The 11,233-nt window shown below is 39.2% G+C and overlaps 1 protein-coding gene across 3 annotated transcripts; it reads left to right on the top strand.

Moving 5' to 3' along the window:
• The first annotated feature begins 472 nt into the window (after window positions 1-472).
• On the top strand, window positions 473-11,189 carry LOC103716247 (heterogeneous nuclear ribonucleoprotein 1). 3 transcript variants are annotated; one of them, XR_605486.4, is made up of 4 exons: window positions 473-914; window positions 6,847-8,147; window positions 8,846-9,057; window positions 10,745-11,189. XR_605486.4 is itself a non-coding variant. In XM_008804170.4 (2 exons), the coding sequence occupies exons 1-2, from the start codon at window positions 693-695 to the stop codon at window positions 8,002-8,004; spliced, it is 1,380 nt and encodes a 459-aa protein (XP_008802392.2). In that variant the 5' UTR covers window positions 473-692; the 3' UTR covers window positions 8,005-8,457. The 3 variants fall into 3 exon arrangements, 1 of the variants encoding a protein (XP_008802392.2); XR_605485.3 differs by lacking the exon at window positions 10,745-11,189 and having other exon boundaries at window positions 8,846-9,372; XM_008804170.4 differs by lacking the exons at window positions 8,846-9,057; window positions 10,745-11,189 and having other exon boundaries at window positions 6,847-8,457.
• The last annotated feature ends 44 nt before the right edge of the window (window positions 11,190-11,233 follow it).

Below are 11,233 nucleotides of genomic sequence, written 5' to 3'. Positions count from 1 at the left end.
TGACAAACTTATGAATAATATAAAAAGTTCATAAGGTTGAGAGGTGGCATATGAAAGTTATAAATAACAAAGAAGATAATGAAATTAAAAGAATCACAACCATCCTTACCATCCTAATACAAGAGGAATCTCCAACCATGGGCACAAAAAAGCTCTTAAAAGCACATTCATAGACTTTTAAGAGAGTGTAGCCCCTATCAGATATACACATGTCTACAGAGAGGTGAATCAGTGCTGCTGAGTATATTGTTTTTTTTCCGGCTCACCACTTACTTATGAAAGAACCACGTGTCTACGTCTTTATTCTTTATGCGGTTGTAAAAATAAAAAATAAAATAAAATAAATCTTTACCCCCTATGATAAGGCATCTCTAACTCCGCACGTGCACCGCACGTTCCGCACCTAAAAAACCCTCTATCAGATCTCCGCCGTTCGTTCCGCTCCCCTGTCTCTTACAGGAAGCACCATCACCGTCCAATTTCTCCGCCTCTCTGCCCTCGCCTCTTATTCATTTCTAGCTCTCCTCTGAGATATTTGTCTTTCCTATAGCCGTCGTTGGCGGCTCGCCTCAAAAACCCTAAAATTCTTCTCCTCTTCTCCTTCCTTCTTGTCGGAAGGAGAAACCCTAGAAGAAAGGAAATCCCCCTCGATCTCGATCTCTTTATAGGAGGGAGTTTAAGAAGAGGGAGCGATGGATTCGGATCAGGGAAAGCTGTTCATCGGGGGGATATCTTGGGAGACGACGGAGGAGAAGATGAAGGAGTACTTCTCCGAGTACGGGGAGGTGCTGCAGACGGTGATCATGAGGGATAAGATGACGGGTCGCCCCAGGGGCTTCGGCTTCGTCGTCTTCGCCGATCTCTCCGTCCTCGACCGCGTCCTCCAGGACAAGCACACCATCGACGGCCGGACGGTGAGCCCCCAGTCCCTCTCTTCCGTCCCTTCCCTCAGATCCGATCTAGTCGGCAGCGCCCGCGAGTTAAAACTTCGATTTTTTAGGTTTTCAGCAGAAAATTTAGGTTTTGTTCTTGGGCTGGTGGTTTTTCTTGATTTTAATTAAAGCGATGACAACTCCTGATGTGGCCGTGATTTGGAAATAATTGATTTTTTTGGGGTTTTATTTATGTGTTTGGTTCTCTGGATGATGGATCGTGTTTTTTTTAGGGTTTCTGAGCAGTGAAAAACTCTTTCGAATTCCGTTAACCGACTAATATTGTAGGTTTCCCCCTCTATTCCGGACCCAATGAACGAAATATTGATTATTTAAGTTCTAGTGGTCTCTTTTAATTATTTAAATTGGTTTCTCATTTTCTTTTTAATTCTAAGAGAGAACTAATTCAGTTGTTTGTGAGTTATGAATAATAGAGGATGTCTTCAACTCTCTCTCTATCCCTCTCCCCCCTGTTGATAATTAATATGGGGGTTTTTCCAATAAAGACTATATGCATGCTTCTCAACATTTTGGTAGTAAGTCCTCGAGTTCTTGCTGTTATTGTCATCGTTTTATTATATTTTGCAAGAGAGACCTCCACTTGCTGGTCATTTAATTTATGTCTGAGGGTGTTGGAGTGAAACTTTTATTGCTTCGGTTTAGGTTTATGCATGTTTCGTATTTCAAATTGATAATTATGAATCTACGCTATTTTCTTTTATTGGTGGTCTTTGCTGAGTTATTGTGGCATCCTTGGAAACTTGGTCTTAACCTCTTCTATTTGTTCGATTTCCTGTTATATGAGTAATTGTATGGCACTTTTAACTACTTTTTCCTCTTTTTGTTTCTCTTAATTACCCATGGAACCATTATTTTTGTTGGCTGTGTTCATCATCATTATTTTTGTTTATACTGATAGATGTCTTACATATAGTGGGGTTTTGTAGTTGTTGAAATGTTACATGGAATAGATTGGGGCTGAGCTTAGAATAGTGGCTGAATTTGGAAGAAGAATTAATATCATGACTAGATGTTCAAGTTTGAAATCAAGCTTAAGGTGCTCTACATCTGTCAAATTGACATAGTGATCAGGTGTTTAGGCTCAAAATTGTCTGCAGATTGACACCTAAATGTAGATTCCAATTCATATGTAAATTGGTGTTTAAAATATGATTGAACAAAACTTGAATTAAGTATGCATATATTGATTATCTATATACGATATGACATGCGTACTTGGTACATATTTTATTTTTTAATTTTACCCATTCTTCTATCAGAGTGGTTACATCTATGGAGTTGATATATGTGCCTTTCTTTTTTGCTTTTCTAATAGATGGTTCCTAAGCTTGAATGTTCTAGATGAGCAATTTAGCTAATGAGCACCCAAACCTTGAACTAAAACCAAACTGTAAAACCCCTAAATGAGCATCATGGCCATTTAAAATAATTGTGTTGTTCTTGCTTCCGTTTCCACATGTTCTATCTATTGATCCCCAAACTCCTCATCCTGTAAATTCCCTACATGAAAGGCTTATTATCTTCTCCACCAAAGCTTTGCAAACATCATAGTTGTCCCTTGCTCCACTCTCTATGCATACAAATGTATACTCACCTTGTACCTTTATGCTGAACCATCTTTCACCAAATCTCATCTCTCATGATCACTTTGGAAATTTTTTATTGCAATTGCGAAATTGGTGTGTTAACTACAAAATCCTCTTTTCCATTAGATAAAGAGAAGAAACCGTAATCCCTCTGTAGGGAGAATCTAAGAGGAAAATGGTGATTCGCATCAATGGAACATGTTCAAAGGGGTATATGTTAGACTTGGGATGATAAGCTAAATTATGTTGGGCAAGAAGAGCATGTTGTTTTTAATGATGTTTATGAGGGGTAGGATAATGGGGAAGGGGGGGCATGTGGACAAGGTTATGAACAAGGCTAGACAAGCTTTAAGTGATTTAGGCAGATTGCTTAATCGCTTAATGATCATCTTTTATATTTAAAGAAAAATAATAAATATTTCTCATTGTTCTATGAGACTCTAGGAAATTGAACCAAGGGTACTTAAGCATAAGGCTAGTGTCCCGAGGTTAAGATGATGGCCTCAACAGCAATGACAACGGCAAGCACGGCTCTTGTACATGGTGAAGGCCGTAGCAATAGCTACTGCTAATGGAGTGGCGTTGTTGATTAAATAATTAGGGTGAGGGGAAGCAGATGGGAGAAGCAAGGATTGGCATGTACCATGGCAAGGCCTAATTTGCATGTGGCATGAGCACATGCTTGTGCATGCATGCCAAGAAGGATGGAGCCAATGGGGCGTTGGGGGGCCATGCTCCCTGGATCCAGAAAAACCAATATACACTCTCGTTTGCATAAGTTCTAAACCCCCCCCCCCCCAACCCAACCCAAAAAAAAAAGAAAACAAAATGACTTCCCTTCCATAAATTTTCAATGGGTATTTTATCGTCTAAAATTTATATATTGGCAGTTACTTCTGCTTTTTGCATATTATCAGATAAAATAAAAAGATTAGATATTGCATGGAAGAAACCTAACTAATCTGGTATTTTGTTAGCCTTGCCACTCACCAATGATCATGGATCAAATATTGATGAATTTATTAGAGGACTTTGCAAATCCCACTTTTCTTCCTCCCACCTTCCTCATGATTTTCTTTCCTATCAGGGGAGAGGAAGATAATAAGGGGAAAAATGCTCTTCACTCTTTCCATCATAGGGGAGAGAAAGAAAGAAGTCAATTTGAAAATGGGTGACACTAGCTTCCTCTTCTCTTCTCTTCTCTTCTCATGCTCTCGTTGCCTTCTTTGATTTTGGTGTACTTGAGACTTGAGGATTATTTGATGGTTGCAATCACTCTAATTCAAAAGGAAGCCGATTGATGGATGGTCGTGATCAGTATTTTAGAAAAGCGGCCATAGTATGCAGGTGGTCAAATCAATGCATAGGACATGCGATATGCGGGGTGCATTTGTAGGTGCATATGCTGTTCATGTTTTTTCATATTTAAAAATAAATAATAAATAGTTAAAAAATAGAATTACATCATTAAAATTCAGAAATAAATAATAAAAATTAAATATTACTCATTCTCACTTTAGTGCATATTCTAGCATGGTTGGACATGTTAATCTGTTAGAGTCACAATTCCTATGAAGTGTAATCCATGCTTATACTGATGCAACATCAATATAAGAAATGACAAATTATCTTGATGAACATGAAAATATAAAATAGGTTGCCACAAAGCGTTTTTAGAAGTCCAGATCAAGTTTTAAACTTTAAACTTTGACACAGATACTTCATAAACAACAGTGACAAAACATAAGTAGTGACATAATGTATGGACACAGTACGAAGGTGCTAATTGTCAAAAAGACACACTAAAATCAAAGGTCCCTCTCCTCCAGGAATTGATTTCTCAAATAACAACCCATCATCAAAATCATCATCAAAAGCCACAATTATTCTCCTCCTTTGTCTCATCATCATACTCATCTAACTACTCATTAGTGTTTCTAGCCCTAGAGGTGAAAGCAGAAGCATCGCAAGCACTAGCATTAGTTGGCCTAGGCTCCTCCTTGTTGTATGACCTCATCAGCTCCTGAAGCTAATTAAACTAGACCCCATGTCAAACCTGTTCCAGCAAAGACCTTTTCTTCATTTGGAGGAACATCAACAAACCGCCCCCTAGCATGGCCTTGAAATTCCTTTGCCAACATAGGATCTCCCCCTTCTCCCTCTGGCTTTCCTTTAGCTTTGAATTGGAGTGGATATATACTAAATCATTCAACCTCCACACTTCTAGTCTCTTCCTTTTTAGGGGGTATGAATATGCAAACAAGTGTGGTGACTAATTGATACTCAATATTCAATCAAATTGGCAAAATCTATTAATCAAATACATCCTTTAAGGATCTAAGCACTCAGCCTCTCAAATGTGTTCAATTCCTTTCACATCTAGAGGAGCTGCTTGTCAAGATAGGGATCTTTATCATCATTGATTTTAAATGTGACATTTGAGATCCACACATTGACAACTAATGAGCTGTCATTCCAATGACGACAACTATATTAGAAGTCTATTAGCTGAAATATGAAGTCATAAGCTAGATATGTAAAAGTTATAGCTTATGGTTAAACTATTAAACTCCTTCCTGGGTTATAATAATCATCAATCTCCGTCCTTTGCCTCACAGCAATTGGCCTTCCAAAAAGTCCGCTTGCATCCTTATAGGCCTTCAATTCCACTTTGATAACATGATCTTTGAATGGTAGGCTCAGGAGACAATGTCTCAATGCACGTTAATAAGACATCCATGATAATGGTTTTTTGATTCTACATTGTTGCCTTCATTGAAATAGTAATAGGGATAAATATAGTAGCCAGAGACATGTAAAGGATCATCAAGCTTTATGTACTGATCTGTGGGATTAACATAAGGCTTATGGGAGACTCCAGATTTTTGGAAAATGCCTTGATGTCTCTCTTAGCATCTTCTCAGCCACCATAAATAAATCCCATTGCTGGCTTCTTGTCATCATCAACAATTTGAAGTCTTTCGCTAAAGGTGTGAATGCCTAAAGGGCTAGCGCCGCTTGTTTTCAGAATTATGTGCTTACGATATATCTGCAGCCATCTCCCCCTTGCAATTCTTAGACCATTTTATTGCCTTCCAATCATCAGATGTGAACGTGAGCCTTAATTTTTCCTTTTTATCTGTAGGACTTTCCAAGTGAGGAAGGATGTAGCAAATCTAGTGGCTCTGGGCCTCATAATCCCCCTTTTTTGAGAATACTTCTGCGTCAAACTTAGTTTTTTGTGGTGACCGTATATGACAATTTTGAGGGTCTTTGCCTTTTAAATTGCAGCCTTAATCTTTCTTTACTTGGAGGTGTCTTTAGCATCAAATCAATGGAATAGGCTGCACATGAGGTCCAAAATATCCGAGGATGCTTCTCCTTCATCATCCCTCCAGCTACTAGAGTAGTTGCAGCATTGTCGGTTATATACTAAGTTTGTGAGTGTTTTTTTAGAGTTGCTGCGCTTCATGGATGACTTTGTTAGAACTGTACTGATTTTTATCTTGTTATGAAATCAGATAGTGACATGACATTTCGGGCAATCTTACCTTTTTCTCTTCCCTTTTTGCTCAACTATTTGCTATATTTTGTAAATTTTCATGTATTGATAATTCTCTTTACAGCTAAGGTAACATGCACATATTGAACTTTGGTAGTGGAAGCATGAAGAGTTGACTTTGTGGTCATTAAGTTCAATTTTTTTGAAGTGGCAATTTGTGTAATACTCCAACTGCATCCGTCTCCTTTATTGTTTTACCATTGTTGATATTTATTTTAAATTGTTTACAAGTTATTATTTAGAAGAGATTATTCGATGATGTATGGCTTATGGTTACTCTTGGCAAAAGAATGATACATTTCGGTCCATTGCATGCCTTAACAGTGTATAGTAGTTTTTTATTATACACACATTAGGAACCTTAGTTCCCTTTTTAGTGTGCTTGCGTCATTCTCTTAATTGACAGGTTATGAGCTTTCCCATCTTTTATAGGATAAGAAGAAAGTCTTTTATATTATGAGATATGTTAAAAGTTTAAAAGATGAAATTCTTTTGCTGGCTCTTAAATTCCTTTATTATTTATTTTTCAATTTGTTTCTGCAAGTTATTCTTTCATAGTTTATTTGGGTAGCTTTTTTTTAAATTCATGATTTATATATACTTTTCATTATTGAATGATATCATGCTAGTTGTATGACGAAGCTTTAGGTTCTTTTTTTGTTCTGTCATTGCAAATTTCTTGCATGGTTTTAGATATTTGCTTTTATTGCCTGTGTTTCTATGAAACTTCTGCTTTGATTTCCAGGTGGAAGCAAAAAGGGCTCTCTCAAGAGAGGAACAACAGGCCTCCAAATCTGGAAACCCTAATGTTGGCAGAAGTGGCGGAGGACCTGTTAGTGGTGGTAACTTTAGGACTAAAAAAATATTTGTAGGAGGGTTACCCCCAACTTTAACAGAAGAAACATTTCGTCAGTACTTTCAGGGCTATGGAGAGGTGGATGATGTTGTGGTGATGTATGATCAAAACACCCATCGCCCTCGAGGGTTTGGTTTTATCTCTTTTAAATCAGAAGATGCTGTTGATCGAGTTTTACACAAGACCTTCCATGAGCTCAATGGGAAACTTGTGGAGGTCAAGCGTGCTCTCCCAAAGGATGCAAACCCTAGCAATGCTAGTGGTCGTTCAATAACTGGAGGTCCCTATCAAACCAACAGTGCTTCTGGTGTTAATATGAGTTCCTATGATGGTAGAGCTGATGCAGGTAGGTATATGCAGCCACAAGCTGCTGGTGGTGGTTACCCAGCATATGGTTCAACAGGCTATGGTACACCTGGATATGGGTATGGAGCGGCAAACAATGGTGTAGGATATGGAGGTTATGGTGTTGGTGGCTATGGAAGTCCTACAGCTGGATATGGTGGACCTGCTGGAGCCTATGGAAATCCAAATGCCCCAGCTGCAGGTTATGCAAGTGGTCCACCAGGTGCACCTCGAAGCCCATGGAGCAGCCAAGCTCAATCTGCTTATGGCTCTGCAGGGTATGGTGCAAATACAGGCTATGGGGCGCCGGCTTCATGGAATGCAGCAGGTGGTGGTGGAGCAGCCCCACCTACTGGTCAGTCTCCCAGCGGGACTACTGGATATGGGAATCAGGGTTATGGGTATGGTGGATATGGTGGAGCTGAAGGTTCTTATGGCAGTCATGGGGGCTATGGGCCTGTTGGCGGACGTGGCAGTGGCGGTCCAACTGGTGGCTCAGGAGAACAAGGGGCTGGTTCTGGCTACATGGGTGGCGGCTATGGCGATGCAAGTGGTGGCTCTGGTAATCCAAATTCTTGGAGAACTGACCCTTCTCAAGGAGTGGGTTATGGAACTAGCCAAGTCACCGGGCCTCCTGGTGGGCCAACTGGTTATGGCGGTGCCTATGGTGGTGCTCAGTCAAGGCAGGCTCAGCAGCAGTGATCATGATGGTGGGATCATAATTCCACCTTGGAATTCAGCCTCAAGAATTGGTTGTCGAATTTCGTGACGAGGCCTGCATCACTTGGTTTTCTTGCCTGTTAGGAGGACTGACTGTTGCTGAGGAAAGCAGTTTTCTGGGACGGGTTGGAATGCTTAAATCCTCAGTATTTTAGTAGTACCCTATCTTTCTAGTATATAATAAGTAGCTGTTATGAGGAGTAGCATATGCCTCATACTACTGCTTGCTTTTAAGTTTCTTATATTACATTTGTCGGCATGTAGGTGTTTTTTCAAAGCAGTTTTCTGGAGTTGATTGCCCTAGTTTTCCTCTGGTCTTAAAGCTAGTGTAGCTTATCTTAGACTTTCTATTGCTGTCTTGCGTGGTTTGATCATAGTTATTTACTATGTTAATGGTAATGCTATTAATACTAAGAACCTGATGATAGGGATCTTGGCAATTTCTCTTGATTCTGTTTGACACTTCTTAGAACTATTTTAGTTTTGGCACATGATAAGAAATAAATACTGAAACATCATGCAGCACCTTCTCTGGTATGGATGGTAGAGATGTAAACTGCCTTCAGTAGTTTATCAATATGTGATAGAGGGTTACAGATTTATATTTCCTTCAGTAGCTACTCTATATTTGTGATAAAGATGTAGACTACTCCCTTCATGGCTTCTTATACGTAACTTCTTAGCACTGCGATATGAAATAGAGAATTAGAGATGTAGTGGGTAATGAAGGCTAGTTTTAAGGATGGAGTAGGAGCTAGAAAATTTGCCATTCATAGTACAAAACATAATCGTTTCTTTCCTCCTGTATTTCCCTTTTGTACAGGGGCCGCTGCTCTTGTTCTATCTTCTCCACCAACATTGAAGCCTTTCATCGGGTGAGCTTGTAAAGCACTGAGGAACCTCTATGCATAGTCTGGCGATTACTTGAGCGCTGGAGGATGCTTCCAAACCTGATAATTTGTTTTTATTCATCACACTGAAAGTGGCTCTTGACTAAACCAATTGCTGAAGGGTGTTGCTTGCACTTCACAGCAGGTGATTTTTTGAAGTGAATGATCCCGTCTCCTTCATCACCTATTGGGTAGCCTCATTCATTTTTGTTGCTAATACTATAGGATTTATTTAAAAATTATTTTAGGGATTGTTAATGAGCCTTGTGAAATAATTGATTAAAATTTGATTGAACAAATCTTTGTCTTATTAGGCTTGATAACCATGAAACTTTTCAGTTTTCATCCATACTCGCAAAAGAGAGGTGGCTGGTGAGGTTTGGCTCTATTTATTGTGTCATTCTTTGTAGATTTTCATATGCATCAGTTTACTGATATATGAAATACTATTTAGCGTTAATGTGATTGGTAGGAGGTGTATATGCTTATGCATGCAGGTCGTGCACGCATACACTGTTGGTTAAATGAAAACTGATGGTGTGCATTTGTGTAGGAAGTTTTGTCGTACATGCTGAATATCATAGTTGTACAACCCTCTGGTATACCCTGATCAGGACCGGGTAGAACCATTCATCCGCACTAAGGAATTTGATCTAGACTAGCTTCTTAGGAAACTCTAAGCAAGTTGATGTTATTTAAGAGAATGGGATTCTTTGCTGCTAGTGTTGTCTTTATGCTATTGCCATTTTGTCGCAATCAGGTAGGCTAATAACTATCTTGCATTCTTGTTATTAAAATTTTTAATCATTTAATCGAAGGCAGTCTTTAAGATATGAAGTTTTCTTTATCCGACTTCACTATTTTCACTTTAACCAATAGCTGGCTCCTAACGGTACTACTGTCAGTTGCCTCCAACCAGGTGTAGAACCAAGAATCCTTAAATTTTCTGTTGATGCATGATAACAAGTTAACAACTGTGATTTTGGTGCGTACTGGTTGATTAGGATTTCTAGGACTAATTTCCTTCCTGCTGCTTACCCAATTCTACCTGTTTGTTTCCTCATTGTCAGTTGCGAGTTATAGAGAAAACTCTTTATGATAGTCTTTAGCGTGGATGTCAGTAAACCTCTAAACTAGCCTTCATTTTAAATGAGCTTTTGGCCCCGTCATTCAACTCTTAATTTTAAATGATTATTACAGTATCTTTTGAAATATGCCTTGGCAGTAAAAATCGGAGAATGAAGTATGAATTAGCTGTGTACGTTATTCTACCTTAATTTGCAGTGTCCTCTTTCTTCAAAGGTAACTTGCATCATTCTTACCTGGGTTTCCAGAATCTGGTGCTTTTTAGCCACTAGCAATCCATGTTTGATGGTTAAATAATGCTTATCCACTTGGAAAAGATTTTTTGGCAAGGATAACAATGCAAGTGTTCCAACATGTTTCTCCCAGATCAGGCAAAAGTTCTTGTCATGTTTCATTCTTGCTACATCCGTAACGAATGGAACCGAATGGATGGTAAGGGAGAACATATTTATCATTCTTTTCTGATCTTAAAATGGCCAGCGCAGCATTTTATTTTGAGGACTTGAAAAATCAATGTGATTTATTAAATCAATATTTTGGTGATCTATCTTAACCATCAAAAAGCTTGTCCCAGCTACCTGTAATGGCGATCTCAAAAATCTTGTTAGAAAGATATTGAGATAGGCTTTAAAATTCCGATCTGTTTGATATAGTGATTTTAATAGAATATAAAATAAAGGCTCTTCTCTACATATTATTCGTGATAAATTTCAACATTACCTTCTGTTTTGCCATTAAACCTGCAGGTATCGCTCGGCACCCTCAGTATTTGTTTTGAGGTCAGCCCGGCTCCACCTCCCTGTTGTCGGAGGCATTGGCAACTCACTCGTGCCCTCCCCCTCCGGAGCCACTCGCTTCGCAAGCAGCGATGCTGAAATGCTCTTTATCGGCTGCTCTTTTGGCAGCTCCAGCCCCGCTATCCCCTCGCCATCTCCACCACCTCCCTGTCGACGACCTCCTCTGCCACATGTACCAAGGGCAGCCCAAGAGATGCATAATGTAGAAGAAACCTTCAAAGTATGACGGACTTCTAACTGAATCCATTTCTCAAGGAAGCTCAGACGCATATCTGAAAGTATGTTATCCCTGTTGCCAAAGTTTCCTTATCGAACTCGTCGTCGTCCCCTCCGTTGTCGTCAACACGCCAAAAATTTCGTATATAGAAAGGGTTATTACATCTTTCTTTTCTAATTGAGTTATGCACCACGGTGATTAATATAAGCAAAATCATAGAG

This window comes from Phoenix dactylifera, chromosome 2 (genome assembly GCF_009389715.1).
Source record: "Phoenix dactylifera cultivar Barhee BC4 chromosome 2, palm_55x_up_171113_PBpolish2nd_filt_p, whole genome shotgun sequence".
In the NCBI taxonomy this organism is placed as follows: domain Eukaryota; kingdom Viridiplantae; phylum Streptophyta; class Magnoliopsida; order Arecales; family Arecaceae; genus Phoenix; species Phoenix dactylifera.
The sequence above is the reverse complement of the archived record's forward strand: the minus strand, read 5'-3'. Positions and strand labels throughout refer to the sequence as shown.

Bases quoted from the DNA above. Each gene is read 5' to 3' on its own strand.
- LOC103716247 (XM_008804170.4), top strand. From the start codon at position 693: ATGGATTCGGATCAGGGAAAGCTGTTCATCGGGGGGATATCTTGGGAG. The intron at 915-6,846 runs GTGAGCCCCCAG...TTTGATTTCCAG, and splicing joins ACACCATCGACGGCCGGACG to GTGGAAGCAAAAAGGGCTCT.